This window comes from Chiloscyllium plagiosum, unplaced genomic scaffold (assembly GCF_037043375.1).
Source record: "Chiloscyllium plagiosum isolate Xiang-an unplaced genomic scaffold, Cpla_swu_hap1 HiC_scaffold_22, whole genome shotgun sequence".
NCBI lineage: Eukaryota > Metazoa > Chordata > Chondrichthyes > Orectolobiformes > Hemiscylliidae > Chiloscyllium > Chiloscyllium plagiosum.
In genome coordinates this window covers 11,725,787-11,749,689 of record NW_028270160.1, presented here as the reverse complement: position 1 = coordinate 11,749,689, position 23,903 = coordinate 11,725,787, and the positions used below count along the sequence as shown (strand labels likewise).

The 23,903-nt window shown below is 45.4% G+C and overlaps 1 protein-coding gene across 2 annotated transcripts in view; it reads left to right on the top strand.

The window, feature by feature from the left end:
• The window catches only part of LOC122561312 (golgin subfamily A member 7B-like), a 33,821-nt gene extending 10,278 nt beyond the window's left edge, over positions 1-23,543 (top strand). For both annotated transcript variants that reach the window (XM_043712996.2, XM_087998751.1), the window contains exons 2-5: positions 1,683-1,808; positions 7,419-7,571; positions 14,294-14,395; positions 19,424-23,543. In XM_043712996.2, coding sequence (XP_043568931.1) covers positions 1,683-1,808; positions 7,419-7,571; positions 14,294-14,395; positions 19,424-19,516 — 474 coding nt within the window. In that variant the 3' untranslated portion in view covers positions 19,517-23,543. The remainder of the gene's footprint in view (positions 1-1,682; positions 1,809-7,418; positions 7,572-14,293; positions 14,396-19,423) is intronic.
• Positions 23,544-23,903: the final 360 nt, after the last annotated feature.

Genomic DNA, 23,903 nt, shown 5'->3' with positions numbered 1-23,903 from the left:
TTAATAATATCCTTCCTATAGCTGGGCAAGCAGAACTAGACACAGTATTCCAGAAGAGGCCTCACCAATGACCTGTACAACCTCAACATAATGTCCCAACTCCTATCGCCTTTTCTCTCTCTCCTCTCTCCCTCTCACTCTTTCTGTCTGTCTCTCTCTCTTCCCCCCCCCCCATCTCTTTCTGTCTGTCTCTCCCTTTCTGTCTGTCTCTCCCTTTCTGTCTGTCTCTCTCTGTCTCTCTCCTCCCTCTCTCACCCTGTCTCTGTCTCTCTCTCTCTCTCTCTCTCCCTCTTTCTCTCCCTCTGTCTCTGTCTCTCTCTGTCTCCCCCTCCCCCCTCTCTCTCTTGCTTGCCCTTCCTTCAAACCTTTCAAAAAGAAACGGAAGGGCGAAATACAGCCAATGCTGGAAATAAGCATAAAAATTGTGGGAATACTCATTAGGTCAGACAGTAACCAGTGGAGAGAGAAAGGAAGGGCATGTGATGTTAACTCACTGACCTGAAAGTAGGCCCGGCTCCTCTCTCTGCAGATGTGGCTGAGTATTTGTTCCAAAAGGTAATGCCATCTGCTGTTGGGGGAATTTGGAAGAGCTGACAGGGATAAAACAAAAGCAAGGCTGAGATTCTATTTATCTTTAGGTAAACAAACAGGTTCAATGAGAATGCTTTTGGTGCTGTGGTAGTATCCCTACCTCTGAGACAGGAGGCCTGGGTTGAAGTCCTGCCTGCTCCAGAATTGTGTCTCTGAACAGGTTTATATATAGATTTTAAAAAAACACAGGTTCAACGGGTTAGGGCAGAGGTTGATCTTTTGCAAGGCCTTTGATCTTACAAATATGTGCCAACTGTGTCTCAGTTGGTACTAGTGTTAGGTTCTTTTCCTGAGGTTTCACACACGAGATGCAATTCACACACACCAACTTCTGCAAACAGTCAAAGTTTATTAAAGCCTGTACAAGCTAGGTGACCCCTTTGAGACTCTTTGCCAGTCAAGTCAAAATGAGGTCCCGAATAAAGGAAACACATCCCCTTTATACAGGTCAGCTGGTAATGCTCACAGATACTCCGGCCACTCTCGCACCCCCCCACCCCCATAACCACATGTTACCTCAGGTACAATGGTAGGATGAGGTCATCCTCGGAGATAATGAAAATGCAAATGCCCTAATCCAGGGGATCATTATGCAAACGATTTCATGACTCAGTGATTCCCCAAGACAATGTAGGTGTGATATGTCCTAGCTTTGGGGCAGCCCTGCAAACGAAGTCTGGCTCCGCTACTTCCCCAGACAATGCAGGTATAATATGCTTCAGTATCGGGGATGATCACGCAAACAAACCTGATTGGCCATGAAAGTATTTCTGAATGGAAGGGACTGAATGAGAGTTTAATTAGATAACAGTAGGGGAGTGGTAGCAAATGACTGTCTAAATGGAGTGGGAGTCATCCGCATTCCTGCCTGGCTGTCATCCCCACCCACTTCCAGAATGTTCAGCATCTGGAGAAAGCCAGTACATTTTAACCCTTTAATATTACATTAATGTCCAGAGAGGTAGCACAATTTAATCTTTTAATACTACACCAGGAACTCTTGTGTAATTTACCAATGAGCCTCCATCTGTGGATTTGGCCCTGGAGCCCTGCAATATCTTCACGGTCCGATTTGCTTCCCTCCCCTCCAGGTTCACAATCTTCAGGAGTTACGGCAGAGTGCCTCGTTGGCAACAAAAGTCTTCATCCAGAGAGATTACACAGATGGCATCCTGTGCCAGTTTCAAACCAAGTTTCCGCCAGAGTTGGAGAGTCGGGTAGGTTAATGTTTTCAGTTCCCCATTTGCAGAGGCCTCCAACTTGGCCTTCTCCAGTACACCCCAGCATCACAGATGTCAGTTTTCGGCCAATTTGATTAATTCCATGTGCCATCCAGAAATAATTGGAGGCATTGGATACTGAAAAGGCGATGGGCCCTGACAGCATTCTGGAAACAGGACTGAGGACTTGTGTTCCAGAGCTTTTTGCTCCCTTAGCCAAGGTTGTTCCAGTACTGTTACAACACTGGCATCCACCTGACATAGAGGAGCAGTTTTCCACAATGTCCAATACACACAATGTAGGCCAAGCCCAACCCAGCCAGTTACCAGGTCTACTCTCGATCATCAGTAAACTGATAGAAGGTGTCATCAACATTGCTATCAAGCAGCACCCTAGTTTATCAGCATTAACCTACTCAGTGTGTCCAGTTTGGGTCCCGCCAGGGCCACTCAGCTCCTGACCTCACTACAGCCTTGGTTTAAACATGGACAAAAGAGCTGAATTGCAGAGATGAGGGGAGAGTGATGGCCCTTGAAATCAAGGCTGTATTTGATTGAGTGTGGTTCAAGGACCCCTGGCAAAACTGGAATCAATGGATATCAGGGAACAATCTCTCCAGCAGTTGGAGTCATACCTGGTACAGAGGAAGATGGTTGTTGGAGGTTAGTCTTTTCAGCTCCAGAACATCTCTGCAGGAGTCTCTCAGGGAAGTGTCCTTGGCCCAACCATCTTCAGCTGCTTCATCAATGACCTTCCCTCCATCATAAGGGATGTTCACTGATAAAAACAAATTAATGATTGGTCCATTGGGAATCGCAAAAGGATAGTAGCTCGCATTGTAGTTGTGAATGTGTTGATGGCTGGCAGAGAAAAGTTCCTTTTACATCTTGATACTTCTCTGAAACCTTCAGAACAACAACACTTGTGTTCCATTTCAGCACAGAGAACTGGGTCATGTTGAGCAGAGACAGACTGGCTACCCAGGCAGAACAAAAAAAGTGAGCATATTGTTGGTAGACTAGTCACTCAGAGCACGACAATGTCCTGCTGACGCGGTTTGAATTCCACCGAGGCACATGGTGAAACTTGAATGCAATAAAGAAAAATCTGAAAATAACAGATGACCATGAGCACAGTGTTGATCATCAAAACAAACGCATCTGGTTCGTTTCAGGAAGGAAATGTGCTCTTGCCTGGTCTGGCTGACATGTGACACCAAATCCACAGCAATATGTTTGATTGTTAACTGGCCTCTTGAATGGGCTAACAAGCCATACTGTTGTATCCAAGAGCAACTGGGTAGGAGATACATGCTGGTCCAGTGAGTGGTGCCTCCATCCTACATCACAAATGTGGTCCCAAAGGAGGTGATGACCTAGTGGTTCTGTTCATCCAGAAACCAAGGTAATGTTCTGGGGGTCATATCCTGGCCACAGCACATGGTGGAATTTGAATTCAATAAGTACTTGGATTTAAGAGTCTGATGATAGCGATGAATTAGTTGTCAGGAGAAATACCCATCTGGTTCATTGATGTCCTTTAGGGAAGGAAACTGCCATCCTGCCCTGGTTTGGCCGACATGGGACTCCAGACCCACAGCAATGTGGTTGACTCTTAACTGCCTTCAGGGCAATTAGGGATGGGCAATACATGCTGGTCGAGTCAGCAGTGTCCATGTCCTGTGAATGAGTTGTGAAAAAACTATGTCTGAACACTGATTCAGTTCTGTTCGAGAATCCCTATAATTGGCCCTCTAATTCTTGGCCTCTGCTTGGGTAATTAGTCATTGCTGTAGGAATGTAGGTAAAATTGGCCCCTGTCCCTTGGTCCGCATTAGTGTTGGGGGGAGAGGGGTGGAAAATCGTTAAAGGTTAAGCAATGATCTGATTGAGGGGTGTGGGATAATAAGATAATTTGATATAGTAGATAGAGATAGAAAAGATATGATGGGATAGTATGAGAGAGTGGGTTCTGTGTCTAGCCCCCATTACTTTCCACTCCCTGTGATGTGGAGAGTGGGAAACCGGGAGGGTTTGTAACCATATAACCTAGTAAGTGCGGCAAGGTCCAGACCTCAATGCATCACCCTCTAAACACACCATACCCACTCCACCCCCCAACTCCTATGGCCTACAGCGACTGACCTACGCATTCCACGTCCAATGGTGTTTAGCTCATGGGATCTTTGGAATCCTCTGGCCAGGGAACTGGATTAGAGAGTTGTGCCACTCCAACCCTGCTAAGAAATCATCTCTTAACTAAGCCAAATAGACATCCTGGTCCATCCAATTACCCCACTCGCCCCTGCCCCACCATAGACCACACTGGCTCACACTTTCTGTTTCCCTCATGACCTTGCACACAGCTCATTTCGGGAGCTGTCCTATTGACTTTGCACCTTCCAACTTTGAAATTGTGCAACTTGAGTTGACCCTGTGGTGACTGCTGTGCCTCTGAAGGGGTGAGCTCCTTCATTGATGACCCTCCTGTATTGTATGATGATGCAGACAGCAATGACTGCCTGAATCCAGGATTGAAAGCATTGTACATCCAGTCCGAATTAATCAGCCTGAAAGTAATTCGCAAAACCCTACTAACTCGTTACATCTTTCTCAGTCCCAGAGGAGCTAATGGATCCCTTGCTGTGATCATAAACTTCAAAGGCTTGGAGGTCCTTGGTTTTACTGCCAAATGCTGCTCTGACAGACCTCTGTTTAATCATCACTTTGGTCACTAATTTGCCTCGATGTTTGAGTTGGCGTCGAAAATTTCACATCCGGTTGCCACTGATTCCATCCTGTGATACTCCCCACAAAGTTTGGCACAAGCCTAAAGGGAGAAGCTTTTAAAATCCACTTTGCTCATTACTCCCAAGCTGTATTATAAAGTTGGAGAATTGCGCTGTTACAAACATGTTAGACATGCTGAACAGATAATTTGTTTCAGTTTGTTTTTGTTTTAAATACTCTCGATAGGAGGCAGGAATCGTGGCTGGCTTTCCTTTCTGAACTGCGGCTGAAAGACTCTGAAATTGAAGAGTGGGTTATTAATCCAATAACACAACCTCTGCATTACCATGGCACAGTGGAATGAGCTAAATAGGTCTCATGTCCTGCCAATTCTTATTTTTCCAAGCAATCTGAATCTGATGGCCACAAACATAGACTCAAAGAAGTGCAGTCGCAATGTTACTATTAGAATTTAAAATCACAAACAATAATTTGGGCACAGAACAAAATTGATAGATGTTTTCTTTGATGAAAGATGCTGAAATTATGAAAGGATATGGGATTATTCAAAAGAGGAGTTTGAAGTGATGAGGGATTTTGATAAGCTATGTGAGGAGACATTCTTTCAGTTAGCAGGCGATTGATAGCCAGAAGACATAGGTTTTGATAATTAGGAATAGTCGGGGCTGTGGGTAAGGAGAAACTTCTGACATAGCATGGATATAGGCCAAAGGCAGGCAAATGGGACTAGTTTCATTTTGGAAACTTGGTTGGGGAACGTATGGGAAAAATACAGGAGAGTGGAATTGAGGATGATCAGGATCAGCCTGATGTCATTGAGTGGCATGTTTGACCAAAGGGTCTGATTCCCTGCTGTATGACTCTGAATGTTAGTCCGGAAGATATATAGAGGCTTTGATGATTTTTCAGATTAATTTATGGGCTGTGAGCTTTGCTGACTGGGCCAGTGTTTATTACCCTTCCCTAATTGCTCTTGAGAAAGAGTGTCCACATTCAGTGGGAAATAGGAAAAGCTAATAGACTGTTGCCGATTATTTCACAGGGACTTGAAGTGTAAAGATACGGAATGTAAAAACAATGACTGCAGATGCTGGAAGCCAGATTCTGGATTAGAGTGGTGCTGGAAAAGCACAGCAGTTCAATTCCTGATGAAGGCCTTTTGCCCGAAATGTCGATTTTCCTGCTCCTCGGATGCTGCCTGAACTGCTGTGCTTTTCCAGCACCACTCTAATCTGTAAAGATATGAAGTCCTGCTAAAACTATACTCTGTGCTAGTCAGACCACAGCTAGAATACTGTGATGACTTTTGATCCACATATCTGAGGAACGACTGGAGATTGTCCAGAGAAGGTTCACTAGACTGATCCTGGGTATGAACTGTCTTACAGGGAGAGGCTGATTGGTTGGGCCTGTACTCATTGGCATTTAGAAGAACAAGAAGCGACCTTATTGAAACAGACAAGACTCTTAGGGGACTTGTAGGTGTGGAAAGGTTGTTTCCCCTTGTGAGAGTCTGGAACCAGAGGGCATCGTCTCACATAAAGGGTCACCCACTTAAGGCCAAGTTAAAAGGGATTTTCTTCTCTGACGGTAATGAATTTGTGGAATTCTTTACTGTAGAGGGCTGTTGAGATTGGGTTGTTAGGCTGAGAGGGGCAAATTTTTAATCAGTAAGAGACTCACAAGGTTATGGGGAAAAGACAGGAGAGTGGAGTTGAGGATCATCAGATCGGCAAGATCTCATTGAATGGCAGAGCAGATTCAATGGGCTGAATGACTTACTTCTGCTCCTACATCTTCTGGCCCTTTATGTACTCGTGCTGTCTGTGCATTGGGTTCAAATCTGATGAGGGAATTTCATTTCAGTTTTCTAAATAAACCTGGAATAAAAAGCCAGAACCAGTAACGGCGGCTGTGGAAACACTGGACTGTCGGAAAGTCCCATTTGTGTTTGCTATTGGCCAGTGGGACAGGTCATGTGCTCTCCTTAGTCTAATCCTTAAGTGACTCCAGTCCCCAGCAATGTGGCTGCCTCTTAACTGCTCTGTGAAACAGCCCGACAAACCATTCCACTGTATTCAGGGAAGTGGCCAACTTCTCACTGTGGGCAATAAATTCCCTCAGTGAATTTAAAATCAATTCTGAGGCACAGATATGGGGAGCTATATGTATTTATACACAGGGACCTCTCCTCAACAGACAAAAGAAACTGTCCAGTTATTATGTTGTTTTTGAATTAAACAAAAGTATTGAGAAGCAGCAGTTTCCTGGTATATTCTCCATGGCAATATCTCCACCAATCAGCATTGCATGGACAACCACTTAGCATCCTTTTCCAATCCAGTATAAATTGTTGTTCCCTTTGAGATTTAACATTCTTGCATTTGTCCTGATGGGTGTAAGAGATTAAGTATCTTTGACACTGTCTTTTTTCAACATTAAATACAGTCTTAGACAAAGCTCTGCACTTGTTCTCTTGTTGTGAGTGGCAGAACTCCTCTGGTTTTTATGTTGTAGCCTGCCCTCCTTGGATGGGTTGATGTCGTTGATGGTTAAAGAATCAGATAGAGTTGCTAAAGAGCAGCTATTTGTGCAGGGGTGGTGGGGGGGGGGTTGTGCTTTGCTTGTTTTATGCCAGTTCCACTCGGACCTAATCTTCCTGGCAGTAGGTTCCACAGCAGGTCAGACCATGAGAGGGGAAATCAGACAGTAAGGTCCGAGGCACGTGGTCCTCATGGATCCTCACTGGGAGTAGATCCCGTATTTTCTGTGTGGCTGACATTTGCCTAAGGAGAGAATGGATCATGAGTTATTGAGCTTCCCCCCTACAACTATCTGTCTTTGTTGATATTTCAGGTTGAAAGACACTACTTTGAAGACACAGTGAAGACCTTGAACAACTACTATGCTGAAGCAGAGAAAATCGGTGGGACATCCTACTTTGAAGGCTGCCTGGCTTGTATTACAGCCTACATCATCTTCATCTGTATGGAGACCCGTTATGAAAAGGTATCGTAGGAACTGCGAGAAACGTCAATATGTTTTACACAGGTTTTGCAGCTGAGCAGGTAAACTTGTGAAATCAGTGCGTCGAACTTGCTTTGGTTTAGCTGATGACCTTTCAGCTCTTTAACACAGCTTTCTTTCTATCCAGTTCGGTCTCCTCTGTTGGACGTTCATCTCAAATATTGATTAGTGGTTGCTGAGTTCTAATAAAGGGGAATATCGTCAATTTGACATGATTTGGCATTCTATTCATTTTCTGAATACTTGCCACACCTGTACACTAACTTTTATGGTTCATGCACGAGGCCACCCAGATTCCCCTGCATCTCAGAGCTTTGCTGTCTCTCACTGTTTCAATAATGTGCTTCTTTTTAATTCCTGCCAAATTGAGCAACTTCACACTTTCTTACATAATATTCCTTTTGATGGATCTTTGCCACTTATCTATATAATGTCATAGAGGCACAACATGGAAACTGACCCTTCAGTCCAGTCATCCGCACCGACAAGACGTCCCGATCTGACCTAGGCTTACTTGCCAGCATTTGGCCCATATCCCTCTAAACCCTTCCTGTTCATGCACCCATCTAGATGCCTATTAAATATTGTAATTATACCCGTCTCCACCATCTCCTCTGGCAGCTCGTTCCAGATACGCACCACCCTCTGCATGAAAATGTTATCCATCAGGTCCTTTTTAAATCTTTCCCCTCGCGCTAAACAAGGGTGGCATGATGGCTCAATGGTTAGCACTGTAGCCTCGCGTTGCTAGGGACCCAGGCTCGATTCCAGCTTTGGATGACTGTGTGGAGTTTGCACATTCTCCCCATGTCTGCATGGGTTTCCACCGGGTGCTCTGGTTTCCTCCTACAGTCCAAAGATGTGCAGGTTAGGTAAATTGCCCACAAGGGCTTTTGCCCGAAACGTCGATTTTGCTGCTCCTCGGATGCTGCCTGAACCGCTGTGCTCTTCCAGCACCACTAATCCAAAATCTGGTTTCCAGCATCTGCAGTCATTGTTTTTACAGTGTTAGGTGCACTAGTCAGAGAGAAATAGGTCTGGGTGGTTTACTGTTCGGAGGGTCGGTGTGAACATGTTTGGCCGAAGGGCCTGTTTCCACACTGTAGGGAATCTAATCTAAATCTGTGTCCTCTAGTCTTGAACTCCCCAATCTAGGAAAAATACTTTAACTATTCATCCTATCCATGCCCCTCGTGATTTTATAAGCTTATATAAGGTCACCCCTCAGCTTCCGGTGCTCCAGGGAAAACAGCCCCAGCCTATTCAGCCTCTCCCTATAGTTCAAACCCTTCCGTCCCAGCAACATCCTTGTAAATCTTTTCTGCACTCTCTCAAGTTTAACAACAGCTGTCCTATAGAAGCGCAACCAGAATTATATGCAGTACTACAAAAGTGACCTCCCCGACGTCATGTACAGTAGCAACATGACCTCCCAACTCCTGTACTTAATAAATGATACTCAATATACTCCTCTGACAAACAATGGGAATACTATCTCTCTAAGCAAGATATAGGTCAGTCAGACTAACAGTCTGAAAAATTAATGTCGATTCTAGAAGGTCTGAACCAGCATAAATCCAATGCTAGTCCATTGAAGACACCTTAGATACAGATAGTAGCCACCTTTGTCTTTCCGGTTTCCTCATGTTTAAAATACTCGTTGTATGTCCTGTAAACATTTTCAGTAAAATGGGGGAGTTCTTTACCCAGTGTCCAGAGCTGTGGAGAAACATCTGTACCCCTGGCATTGCAGCCAATGCACATGAAACATTCAATGCCTAAGATAGAGAGGTTTCGTTGCCCCTTTGCATGCTGGGACTAAAGGTCGCCATTCTATAAAAGCAGTTTCTTTCACAAAATGTGGATGTGGAGAGGATGTTTCCTCTTGTGAGTGAATCTAAAACTCCAGTTCACTGTTTCAAAACAAAGGTCACCCATTTAAAACAAAGATAGACAATAGACAATAGGTGCAGGAGTAGGCCATTCAGCCCTTTGAGCCTGCACCTCCATTCAATATAATCATGGCTGATCATTCCTAATCAGTATCCTGTTCCTGCCTTATCTCCATAACCCTTGATTCCACTATCTTTGAGAGCTCTATCCAACTCCTTCTTAAATGAATCCAGAGACTGGGCCTCCACTGCCCTCTGGGGCAGAGCATTCCACACAGCCACCACTCTCTGGGTGAAGAAGTTTCTCCTCATCTCTGTCCTAAATGGTCTACCCCGTATTTTTAAGATATGGGGAATTTTCTTTCTCATCAGTTTTTGACCCTACCTTCCCCACAAACATGGTGGAAGTAGAGGTTTTGAATATTTTGGAAGTATAAGCTTTGGGAACACTGCTACCTGACGAAGGAGCTTTCAAATAAACCTGTTGGATTATAACTTGGTGTAGTGTGATTTTTAACATTGTCCACCCCAGTCCAACACCTCATGAATATTTTGAAGGCAGAGGTAGATGGATTCTTGCTTCAGCAAAGGGTGAAAGGTTATCAGAAGTAGGCGGGAATATAGAGTAATCAGATCAGCCATGATCTAACAGAATGGCAGAGCAAACTGGAGGGGCAGAGTGGTCTACTCCTGCTTGTAATTGGTATGCTCCGATGTGGTTGGTACGTCGGCTGAAGGTGGATTTCTGCCGTTGCCCTTACCCACTCACCCTTGTAGCTTCCTTTCTGCTTGCAGAGTTCTTACAAGGTCTCTGCACACTGTTTTTGAGACTTGGTGTGTGACAGAGAGGAGCGCAGGTACTGGATGCTTGATGCCCAGTTGCATCTACAACTATATCTTGCAGTCTGGCCGTGTCACCAGAATTCTTTATGCCTGGCCACTGGAGATGGCGAGTTCTGATCGAATGGGTTTCGCTAATGCGAGAAGCCAAACATTTGAGAAAGACTTGTGCTAGCTAGTGGTCATAGTTGAGTGGCTCCTTAGTGATTATATCCTTGGAGCTGTTTCATTTACTTTAATGAGGGGTTACCGGAGAAGGCATGTTGGCAAAGTGTGCCCTACCCTGGGCACCAAGAGACCATGGTAGTGGGTATAAAGTAGCCCATTTGATCTCCTTTGCGGTGTTTCAGCTTTCTAACAAGAAACAGACTGCCATTGTTGACAGCAATACAATCTACATGTGAACCTGCTTTCTCATTTATTCCCTCTGTTTTGAAAAGTACATTTTTAATTCCAGGATGAAGCCAAATGTGATATAGATTCATCGGGAAGAGCTTGGCTAAGAGGGTGAAAAATTAGAGGGGAGCCGAGATTTGATTTTGTTTCTCAGATGTTAAATATAATTGACGCATTGTACTGCCGAAATTTAAGAACAGTTAGATTTTTTTTTCACGAATGGTGATTGGACTTTTAAAAGCCGGGAGGAGGAACTGGTTAGGTGCTTACTTTGAATTTACTGAGCAAACAGGCCATTTAGCCCACCTGATCTATGCTAGTATCTGCATTCCAAAACAAGCTCCCCGCACTCTGTTTCATGTCACTCTATCAACCTGTCCTTCTGCAGCATTCATTGCTGAGTGATAAATGCTCCTTTGGGATCTGTCCTCATAATCCAGGAGGGATGGTGTCTTCAGGCAGCAATTCTGCAGCTTCAGTGACAGTGAATTGGGACTGATGGCTTGGCATCAAGCACTGCTACCTTACAGTGCTGGGGATCCTGGTTCGATTCCAGCTTAGAGCAGCTTTATGGGTTCCCTGGGTGCTCTGGTTTCCTAAGACTGTGCAGGTTAGGTGAATTGACCATGGGAAATGCAGGGTCACAGGTGTGAGTCTGGATGGGATGCTTTTTGGGGGTCAGTGTGGACTTGATAGCCTGTTTCTGCACTGTAGGGATTCTATGAATTCTCAATAGGATATGGAGCAACACTTGGACTGGGATCTTGCAACAGTGAGCAAAGGATGTTTGATTTATAAAGAAAGAAAATAGGAGCAGGAGTAGGCCATTCGGCCCTTCAAGCCTGCTCCACCATTCAATATGATCAAGGCTGATCTATCCAACTCAGTCCACTGAACACATTTTCTCCCCATACTGTTTGATACCTTTAACTCCAAGAACTATATCCAATTCCCTCTTAAAAACACAATGTTTTGCTTCAGTTACTTTCTGTGATAGAGAATTCCCCAGGCTCACCACCATCTGAGTGAGGAAATTTCTCCTCATCTCAGTCCTAAATAGCCTACCCCATATCCTTCGACTGTGACCCCTGGTTCTGTACTCCCTGGACATTGGGAACATCCTTCCTGCCTTCCTGCTAGTTCTGTTAGAATTATATAGGTTTGTGAGATTCTACCCCTCGTCCCATTCTTCTCAACTCCAGTGAATATGGTCCTAGCCAAACCAGTCCCTCTTCACATGTAGGCCTTGACATCCCAGGGATCAGTCTGGTGAGGTTGCAGGCTTTGTCTCATCCAGTGAGAGACATGAACATTGATATCAATTAGGCCAGTCTCAACATGACGTTTCCATTCTCAGCAGGCTGCGTTAGCTCTCACTCAATCAACGTCTCAAGTTCAATGAAATGGCAGGATGTTGACTCAGTGGTTAGCACTGCTGCCTCACAGCACCAGGGACTTGGTTCAATTCCAGCCTCTGGCGACTGTCCTTGCGGAGTTTGCACATTCTCCCCGTGTCTGCTTGGGTTGCCTCCGGGTACTCCAGTTTCCTTCCACAGTCCAAAGTTGTGTAGGTCAGGTGAATTGGCTGTGCTAAATTGCCCATAGTGTTCAGGGATGTGTAGGTTAGGTGCATTACTCAGGGGTAAATATAGGGTAGGGGAATGGGTCTGGGTGGGTTACCCTTCAGAGGGTTGGTGTGGACTTGTTGGGCCGAAGGGCCTGTTTCCACATTGTAGAGATTCTATTCTAAATGCACAGAGGCTGGTATCCTGTCACCCTTTATTTACATTCACCCTGTACATGGGCTGTAACCAGCCATCTCAGAGCCAGTGTCTGAACCGAGGAGACTGTCTGAATCTCTGGCTCATATATGTCAGCAGGGCTCTCTGCTTGGTCCAGGTTAACAGCCCAAATCAAAAATCTTATGGTCAGTGAGATTCACCTGGCCTTGGTTCCAGTCACTACATTTAAAATTCCCATTCCTTGTGTTCCTGTTCCTCCATAACCCCACGCTTGATGCTGTCCCCACAACCTCCTCCAGGCCTGCAGCTCACCACAGGGTCTTCCGTTCTTCCACTACTGGCGTCTCGTGCCCACTCCACTGTTCTCCTTTCCTCAAGTTGCCTTCAGGTCCTTAACTCTGGAATTCCATCCTGAGGCTGTTCGCTCTTCCCCACACATTACCCCCACCCATCCCCCTCACCCCCTCAAACTACACCCTCTTCTTTAGGCCACTCCTCCTCCAAATCTAACTCTTGCACCAACGCTTTGAGTAATTTGCCCAAAAAGCCCTTTTGTCTGATTATGGTCGTTGTCTGGCATGAGTTCCTGATTCTGTGAAGAATTTAGATGTTTTGAAGAATAGTAAGTGATCCCATTGAGGCATAGTAAATCCTAAGAGGACTCTGCAGGGTGGACGAGGGAAGGATGTTTCTAATTGGGGGAGAGACTCGTCTTTGGACGGGCAACAAATGCTAGCAACAAACCAATCCCATGAATGAATTAAAACAAACTAAAGAATGCAATCTGGTGATTACCCATACTTTTTAAAGGCTTCCTGCTTTAACTCCAAAATCTTTTGGCGATTGCAGCTCTCCTGGTCTTTCGAAGGAGTTACCCAGTTCATTCACTCCCCTGCTGTTCTCCCACAATTTTGCAAATTGAGCCTTTTAAAGTATTACTCCATTTCTCTTTTGAAAATTGTCAAAGAATTTGCTTCCACTTGGCTCTCTGGCAGCACATTCCACAACATTGTAACTCTCCAAATGTACTCGGAAACTCCGCACGCATTTTCTTGTATTACCTCAGATTATTTCTTCCATGCAGACCTGAAACTCTTGAGTTGACCAGACCCCGAATTTGGCACAGTGTCACCTCAGTGCAGTTAACTGATCACTTTGTTAACCTGTGCAAGTGGAGGAACTGGTGCTGATATTAATGATCGAGAGGGCAAGGTTAATGCCTTAGGAAACACAGTTTTGATACATACAATAACTTGCCAGTGGAGTTATAATTTTCAAGACTCAGACAGACAAACAGACAGTTTTCACAAGCCTGCCTTTTAATCAGTAAGGAAAACTAAGGATTATGGGCAAAGGGCAGGGAAGCAGAGCTGAGGATGATCAGATCAGTAATAAGTTAAAAATCACACAACACCAGGTTATAGTCCAACAGCTTTGACAATGGGTCAGTTAGACTCGAAACGTCAGCTCTTTTCTCTCCTTACAGATGCTGCCAGACCTGCTGAGATTTTCCAGCATTTTCTCTTTTGGTTTCAGATTGCAGCATCCGCAGTAATTTGCTTTTATAATCCAACATGTTTAATTTGAAACACTAGCTTTCGGAGCACTGCTCCTTCATCAGGTGTTTGGACCTGTTGGACTATAACTCAGTGTTCTGTGATTTTTAACTTTGTACACGCCAGTCCAACACCAGCATCCCCAAATCAGATCAGTAATAATCTCCTTGAATTGAAAAGCAGATGGGCTGAATGGCTTACTCCTGTTCCGATATCGCATTGTCTTCATGGTGCTCGTATTGCTAGAGTTACCTGCTTCTTTGTTCTTTTGTTTTTAGGTTTTAAAGAAGATTTCAAAATACATTCAGGAACAAAATGAGAAAATCTATACCCCCCGAGGACTGCTGATTACAGACCCAATCGAGAGGGGGCTGCGTGTTGTATCCTTTGACAGGTTTATTTCAGAATTGGATAGCGTTGAACTCCACATGCAATGCTCAGCACAGGCAGCCCTGGATAACTGTGTTAACCTTGCGGCTCTGAAACCGGCCATTTGGCTTCAACAGATCTGTTTACGCTTCATGTTATTTCATCTAAATCCAAACTGTTTTCTCGCGGTGACCCCATGTGAATACTTTTTGTGAGAGTAACCCAGAGAGGTCGGGGAGGGGCAGTGGGAAGCAGGGAGAGAGTTGTTGAGCGAGTATTTTAAAACAGCTGGGAGTGCCTGACAGGAAGCTGCAGTCCGTGTCTGTAAGAGGCTGAAGCATCAATCGATATAAACCATCCCCTTACCGATAGTGGATATTTAAAAAGCACCTCACAACCGTCAAAACTCAGTCCGAGCTCCACGTGTACCATTGCTGCTTCAGACTTTGCGATCCCAAGATCTCGATCCTGTGGTCCCACACCAGAGTTTAAGAGTCTCTAATCTAGTTCTGGCTATACCTTCCTCCATGTGTGTTTAACTAGCTTCTCTTTAAATGTATCAGTGCTACTCATCTGGATCACTCTGATAGCATATCCCATACTCTCACCATCCTCTGGAGAAAGAAACTCCTCTGCATGTCTTCAGCATTCTTTCTTTCATTGCTCAGACCATTGAGTATAGGAGCTGGGCCGTCATATTGAAGCTATAGACGCCAGTGGTGAGGCCTCTTTTGCATTACTCTGTGTAATTGTGCTCACCATGCTACTGGAAGGATGTTATTAACCTGGAAAGAGTGCATAAAGATTTACAAGTATGTTACTGAGACTGGAGGGTTTGAACTACAAGGAGAGGCTGAATAGACTGTGGCTGTTTTCCCTAGAGCATCAGAGGCTGAAGGGTGATCTTATAGAGGTTTATAAAATCATGAGAGGTATAGATAACGAGGGTCTTTTCCCAAGGGTGGGAGAGTCCAAAACTAGAGGGCATAGGTTTAGGGTGAGAGGGGAAAGATCTAAAAGGGACCTGAGGGACAACGTTTTCACGCAGAGGTTGGTGCATGAAGGAATGAACTGCCAGAGTAAGTGGTGGAGACTGGTACAATTACAGCATTTAAAAGACGTTTGGACAGGAGCGTGAATAGGGAGGGTTTAGAGGGATATGGGCCAAGTGCTGGCAATCGGGACTACTTCAGTTTCCACGCTGTATGACTCTATGACTCTACTGATTGGCTTTATTGCCTTAAATTTATGGACCCATAAGATGCAAGGGCAGAAGAATGCTATTCGGCCCATCAAGTCTGCTTCACCTTTCAATGGGATCATTACTGAACCCTCAACTCTACTTTATCCCCACAGGCCATGCTGATTAAAATCTTTCTGCTTCTGCCCTGTCAATTCCCTGAAGAATCTGAATACGATTCAATACGGTTTCCACTCATTCTCCTTCCAAACACCAGTGAGACACAACCTACTCCACTTCCCCTCATGAGGTGGTCCGTCCATACTTGGGATCAACGTAGTGAGTGCTCTCTGGACTGCCTCCACTGCCAGTGTATCTTTCCATAGATATAGGGACTAAAACTGTTCACTATACTCCAGGAGTGCCTTGTATAATTTTAGTAAGACTTCCCTATTTTCATACGCCCATTCTCTGAGGAATAAAGGCCAACATTCCACGTGTCTTCCTGATTATCTGTAGGACTTGGAAACTGGCAGACCCCCATTTCCAAATCCCTCTGTGTGGCCGTCTTCTGCAGTCTTTCTCCACTTAAGTAATATTCAACTCCTCTATTCTTCCTGCCAAAGTGCGTAACCTCACATTCTCCCACATTATATTCCACACTGCCAAGTTTTTTACCCACTCGCTTAACCTGTCTGTACCCCTCTGCAGTGTCTGTGTGTCATTGAAACCACTCCCTCACCTCCCTGGTTTCGGATCGCTCCACAAAGTGGAAGCACTTTCGCTACACCAGCCTTTTCAAACCTCTTCATTCTCTTAAAGGGAATTGGCACTAATGGAGGTACAAATAGAGGTTTGCAAAGACTTACCAGGACTTGGAGGGTGTTCTCATCAGAAAGCCTGAACAGGTTGGAGCTCTTTACCTGGAGAGGGGAAGCCTGAATGGCGACTGAAGATATAAGAAGTTGAAGGGGTCCAAAGGGGTAGGTGCAAAGAGGATATTTCCACTTGTCGGGGGTGGGAAACTGGAATGATAGACTGTCAATACCAGACTGTTGTGCATAAGCTCAGTCCATGATTCAGAAGGAACTATTTTACCCAGAGACTAGTGAGAATGTGGAACTTGTAAATCATAGTTTTGATGTACCTGAGGGGAAACTGGCTAAGTACATGAGGGAGAAATGGATTGAAACATTCATTAAGGTGAGATGAAGAGGAGATGGTGTGGGAGGAGCTTCGTGTGGCCAGTAGACAGCAGCATAGGTCCTTTGCGCAGAATGGCCTCCTGTCCTGTACTGTACATTCGGAATATGTGCAAGTAATATCCCATTTAAGCAACACGTGAAGATTGCCTTTGTATTGGTCGCAGGACTGTGGCTTGTTCCTGAATCCTGAAGGCACCTATTCATTCCTGTCACTCCCTTTAACAGTTCACAGAAGCTATCTAACCCACATCGCCTTCTCATTGGAGTGAAGAAGGATGAGAGGTGACTTGATAAAGGTGTACAAGATGTTGAGAGGCATAGATAGAGCGGATAGCCAGAGACTTGTTCCCAGGGTGGAAATTTCTGTTGTGTAGGGGCATAATTTTCAGTGATTGGAGGAAGGTTTAGGGATGTCAGAGATAGGTACTTTACACAGAGAGTGGTGGGTGTGTGGACCGCACTGCCAGCAGTGGTGGTAGAGTCGGAGACATTAGGGACATTTAAGTGACTCTTGGATAGGCACGTGGATGATAGTAAAATGAAGGTTATGTAGGTTGATCTTATCTTAGAGAAGGATAGAAGGCTGACACAACACCAAGGGCCACAGGGCCTCTACTGTGCTGTACTGTTCTATGTTTGCACTTCAGCACTTAGACACTGCAAGCAAGATGTTAAACCCTGGAGAGGAACAGAGCTCGATTCAGTGTCAGGATTTAAATTACAAGGATGGATTCCTTTGGAAAAAGTTGACTTTGAGGAGATCCACCACATGGTATCCAGTTCACAAGCTTATTTATTTATATTGATTCACGTGATGAGGGCATCACTGGCTGGACCAGCATTAATTACCCAGAGGGCAGTTAAGAGTCAACCTTATTGCTGTGGGTCTGGAGTCACATGTAGGCCAGACCAGGTAAAGATGACAGTTTCCTTCCTAAAGGGCGTCAATGTAACAGATGGGCTTCTTTCCACCCCACAACAATCAGCAATGGATTCATGGTCATCATTAGGCTCTTAATTCTAAATTTTTTTTTTCCTCTGTTGAGTTGAAATTCCACCATTTGCCTTGGCAGGATTTGAACCAGTGTCCCCCAAACATTAACAGGGTCTCTGGATTTATAGTCCAGAAGCAATACCACTAAGCCATCACCTTCTCCCAACAGCCAGCTTCCTCCAAACAGTATTGGGCCTCAGTCAAAAGGGAATGAGTCAACAATTGAGAAGGACACGCAAGATGGAGTATGTTGGTTTTGAGACAGCTGGGCAGCTGACGGAGTGGGGGGGAGGTTTCGGTCTGAAGGGTAGGTGATTTGTGGATTCACTCAAGACCTATAGGCAGAGGACAGAGGTATCTTAATACAGATTAAATAAAAGATCCTGCATTTCCGTAGCGCCCTTGCAAACCCTGAAGCATTTAAAAAGCACTTGTTTTGAAGCGATGCAATGTAGGAAACAAGGCTGCTAGCTATTGCACAGCAAGATCCCACACAGCTGGGTGGTGACCACTTTTAGGACTGTGGGTTGGATGGTGCTCAGGACAGTGGGGGAGGATCTTGGGACTTGAGTTTAGAGAGTTGAACCAAAGTTATCGAGTGCGAAGGGGATCTCTTCGAAAGAGATGAAATAAATCTACGGAAGGAAAGGATGAGGTTGTGAACTCACCAAAGAGGGTTTGGGTCTCCTTGATCTGATGTTTCTCATTTACCAAATGACACATGCAGTTGTGAGTATAGCAGACCCTGCCGACTCAGCAAGCACGTAATTGGCTCAAAGACCATGCACAGTTGGCGTCATCTCTCAAAATGACCGAAAGAGGAGTTTCTCAAGTTGAAAGGCACTTGTTTAAACAGCAGCTTCAATGTTCCGTGCATCTCTGACACTGCAGCACTCCATTAACATTGTGCTGCTGTGTCAACCCAGGCCTGGTGCTCAATGTTGTGGAGTGGGGTTCCAGGCTCTGTGGACTCAAAAGAAATATAAAAGGTTCCTTCCTTCTATCAGTCAGACTGAAGGAAACCCAAGATGGCTTTGGTTGTTTGTGTTTAAATAATGTGCCGGGTTTTTGGAAGAAGGCAACAAAGTTAGATTGCTCGGAGAGCCAGGAAGGACATGAGCGGTTGAATGTCCTCTAGCCCTGTAGTCAAGATTAGAGTGGTGCTGGAAAAGCACAACAGTCCAGGCAGCATCCGAGGAGCAGGAAAATCGCGTTTCGGGCAAAAGCCCTTCATCAAGAATGCCCGAAACGCCAATTTTCCTGCTCCTCGGATGCTGTCTGACCTACTGTGCTTTTCCAGCACCACTCTAATCCTGACTCTAATCTCTAGCATCTGCAGTACCCACCTCCGTCCAGCCCTGTAGTGATATTCTGGTTGAGTTTGTCTCATTGTGCCAGTGCTTCAGAAGAGTTGTCCAATTAATGTGCTCTGGTCTTTAACTCGGAACCCAGGGCATTTTTTCTATGTCGAGTGTTTACCGATTTCCCTTCAGCCAGTCAGCTTTGCGTGGCTTCCTAGCTCTTGGGCCCAATTCTTTCTGCCTTCCTACTGAAGCCAAGTGGCTCTGCACGGCCTTCCCAAGTTGTCAGCCAATTTCCTCCATTCCCCCATCACCCACAGCCCATGGTGATCCATTTTCCTGAACTCACCTCCCTCCAGATTGAGATTGCGATCTATGAGGACAGGTGCAGTAGCGGCAGCAGCAGCAGCAGTGGCACTGGGAGCAGCACAAGCAGCTGCAGTAGGGGCTGACATCGGGCAACGGGCCGAATGGCTTTCACCAAACACCGTGCTCCTTTCCCTTTTCCCTTCCTGCGGGAAAGAGACGCATCGTTTGCAATAACCAGACTTTTCTGTATTTGAACATCACAAGCTCATCATGTGCCCCCTTCTCCGAAAGGTATTAAGAGAAGAAAAGGAACTGGAGGCAAGTGAGCTGTTGACACGGTCCTGCTGACTCAGAGACTACGCTCTCACCTGGAATGTGACACTGGAAATGACTATGTATTTACAAATGTTTTTAATGTAAATAATGATCGTTAACGAAAAGTTAATCTCTCAGATGGAGCTGATCTCCACCCTTTCTGCAATCATTCTTGATTTCCGCATCCACCCACCCAGTGCTGCTTTTGGATCTGAATAGGATTCAGTCCAGTGTGTGGCTCTTGCTCCTGGTCCAAAGCCAACTCCGAAGCCACTTGCCAACCCTGAAGTTTCAATTGGGGTGGCATGGTGGCTCAGTGGTTGGCACTGCTGCCCCCTCAGCACCAGGAACCTGGGCTCAATTCTACCCTCAGGCAACTAACTGTGTGGAGTTTGCATGTTTTGTGTGGGTTTCCTCCCACAGTCCAAAAATGTGCAAGTTAGGTGGATTGGCCATGCTAAATTACCCATTGTGTCCAGGGGTGTGTAGGCTAGGTGGCTTAGCCCTGGGAAATGCAGGGCTACAAGGATAGGGTAGGGGTGGCATGTCTGTGTGGGATTCCCTTTGTAGCGTCAGTGTGGACTCGACGGACCGAATGGCTGTCTTCCACATTGTAGGGATTCTCTAATCACATGACCTCCTGACTCCAATTGGTTAAGCTTTATAAAATTCATTTTTAGTTTTTATACAAAATGTTACCAAAGTCTTTTCTTGTCTTACAATCTTCAGGACAAGTGCAAGAATATCACATTTCAAACACCAAAGTGGGTCAGCCAGAAGTGAGTTGGCAGCCAGGTTCTCCTGTTGTAAATATTGTTGTTCCCTTGGAAATTTGGCATTCTTGCATTTGTCCTGATGGATGTAAGATAAAAAGCTTCGACACCATGTGTTTCCTCTCAGCATGATCCAATCGCTGCATTACCAAGTGACTAACTCAAGAACAAAAAGAATGTTCCAAGCATTTTATTCTTAACCTCTTGTTTTAAATGCCTGACTACTGTTTATCTCCTTGAGGCTGCTCACGGCATAGATCTCTAATTGCTGGAAGTGCCAGGCTGTTTCCAGAGGAGATACATCCTGTGTGGGGAATGCTCCCATGTCTTTCCCAACTCCCTCCTCCCATCAAATGTGCTGACACTGCCCAGGACAGTACAAAGGTGGCTCTCTACTTTGAGATTTTGGGTAGGGTCGCCAACAGAATTAAATTGTCTTAGACCCTCTGGAAACAGTTTCCTGGACACCTATTAAAATGTAGCATGAGAAATAAGTATAAGAGTAGGCCATTCGGTCCATTGACCCTTTCTTCACCGTTCAATAAGACCTTGGCTGATCTGATTATGGTTTCAACTCCACTTTCCATCCAGCCCCCATCATCCTCAAATTTCTTATTAATCAAAAATTAAACTTCCTCTTGAATAGATTCAATGAGTCAGTCTCCCTTGATGTTTGGGGAAGAGATTTCCAAAGGCTAAATCCCTCTGACAGAAGACATTGCTCTTCATCTTTGGAGGCGGCGCGGTGGCTCAGTGGTTAGCACTGCTGCCTCACAGTGCCAGAATCCCAGGTTCGATTGAGTTTGCACATTCTCCCTGTGTCTGCGTTGGTTTCCTCCCAAGTCCAAAGATGTGCAGGTTAGAGTGAATTGGCCATGCTAAGTTGTCCATAGTATTCAGGGATGTGTAGGTTAGGTGCAATAGCCAGGGGGAATGTAGGGGAATGGGTTTGGGTGTGTCACTCTGGAGGGTCGGCGTGGACTTGTTGGTCCGAAGGGCCTGTTTCCATACTGTAGGAATTCTTTAAAAAAAGTTCTATATGCATTTTAAATGGGTGACCCTCCATTCTGAAACTGTGTCCCCTCAATCATGATCACCCACAGAGGCTTCTTGTCTTTCGAGATTGGAGGTATACGCCAATGGGACCTCCAGTGATGGGTTGAACTTGAGTTGGTCCCCCACACTGGAATAAGTGGGTAAAAAGTTGGCAAATGGAGTACAATGTCGGAAAGTATGAAGTTGTTGAATTTGCAAGGGAGAATAGTATTGTAGGAAAAGTGTTATGAAACCTGAAAGGGTTCAGAAAAGATTTACAAGGACAATGCCAGGGTTGGAGGGCTTGAGCTACAGGGAGAGGTTGAACAGGCTGGGGCTATTTTTCCTTGGAATGTGAGAGGCTGAGAGGTGCCCTTATAGAGTTTTATAAAATCATGGATAGGGTGAATAGCCAAGGTCTTTCCCCCAGGGTTGGGGAGTCCAAATCTAGAGGGCATAGATTTAAGGTGATTGGGAAAAGATTTGACAGGGACCTAAGTGGCAACTTTTTCACACAGAGGGTCGTGCGTGTATGGAATGAGCTGCCAGAGGATGTGGTGGAGGCTGGTACAATTACAGCATTTAAAAGGCAGCTGGATAGGTATATGAATAGGAAGGGTTTAGAGGGATACGGGCCAAGTGCTGGCAAATGGGACTAGATTGATCGAGGATATCTGGTCAGCATGGACGCGTTGGACCGAAGGGTGTGTGCTGTACATCTCTGAGAGTCCATTTAAATGGAGAAAAGCTGCAACTTGTGCTCAAAACACAGAAAGCTAGTACACTAGGCTCAGCAGGAAATCAGGAAGGTTAAAGGAACGTTTGCCCTTCTTTCAGCAGCGTTGGAGTATAAGAGTAGGAGGGTTTTACTGCAATTGTACAAGGTATTGGAGGACCATGCGCAGTTTTGTTCCCCTTATTTCAGAAAAAAAAAATTAATTCATTGGAGGTGGTTCAATGAAGGTTCATTAGGATGATCCCCGGGATCAATGAATTTTATTATAAACCAAGGCAAAGCAGTTTGGGACTGTACTCACTGGAGTTTAGAATGAGAGGTGATCTCATTGAAACATATCGGATTCTAAAGAGGCTTAACAGGGTCAATGCTGAGAGGATGTTTCCCTCATGGGGCAGTCTAGGACCAGAGGGCATAAAGGACTGCCAATTTAAGATTGGTATGAGGAGGAATTTCATCTCTGAGGGTTGTCAGTCTTCAGAATTCCTTGCCACAGAGAGCTGTGGGGGCAGAGTCCTTGTGCATATTTAAGGTTGAGAGAGAGATCCTTGTTCAGTTGGGAATGGAGGATTCCAAGGGCAAGGCAGGAACATGGACGTGAGGAACGTGGGATTAGCCATGATCCTGCTGAATGGGTGGAGCAGGCTCCCTCCTGTTCCTATTTCTTCCAGCCTTGGGGAGGAGGGGAGAAAGAAACGCACGTGGATGGCCAAGTTGTAGACCATCCTAAAACGTGGGCGCTCTCCGCTGTTAGAACCCAAGGTTGTGCACTTGAAACACTCCAGCAGGAAGTGTAACCATGAGAAGCTTTCTTTACAATGCGAGGGATCTGCAGTTAGTCCACTTCAGGCATTGACAGTTTTCCAGTGACCTTGTCTTTTTTCTTTGAAAGTTCACAGACAGCCGGAGAAAGACTTCTAATGTAGAACAGGAATCCCAGTAATTCGTGTAAAACTTCTGAATGTCTGCTCCTTTGGAATCCAGGTAAGCAGAGGGTTCCCGTTTATCCAGCTCATCGGGATGGTCCCTTAACGCTTTACACCTTTGGAAGACTCATTTGGAACAGTGTTCCCTGTTGTAAACGTGGTGACAGACCACTGATGATACCAGGGAGATCTGGCTGCTCTTCACACAGAGCAAAGCGATTGTTTATAGGCAGCACAACACGATGTGACACTGGCCCGAGCAACTCCGAACTCTGGTAGTAGCCCCAGCTATCCCCTCAGCGTCAGTAAGGAAATGGGGGTAAAAACAATGACTGCAGATGCTGGAAACCAGAGTCAAGATTAGAGTGGTGCTGGAAAAGCACAGCAGTTCAGGCAGCATCCGAGGAGCAGGAAAATCGACGTTTCGGGCAAAAGCCCTTCTTCAGGAATACCTGATGAAGGGCTTTTGCCCCAAACGTCGATTTTCCTGCCCCTCAGATGCTGCCTGAACTGCTGTGCTTTTCCAGCACCACTCTAATCTAGAATAAGGAAATGGGGGTGTCAGCCGTGGCTGGAGTTAACTGTCACTGTCGATGCTTATGAATGAGCTGCTCCTGTACCCAGTTGTTGGAGACTGCATGGAGTGGGCTCTTTCTACCTGAAGGCCCAAGGACAGAGATGTACATGCCGTCCCCACCTTGCTTTTACCTTGGTTCCCTTCTGCAGTCTGTTCATATGTCGATTT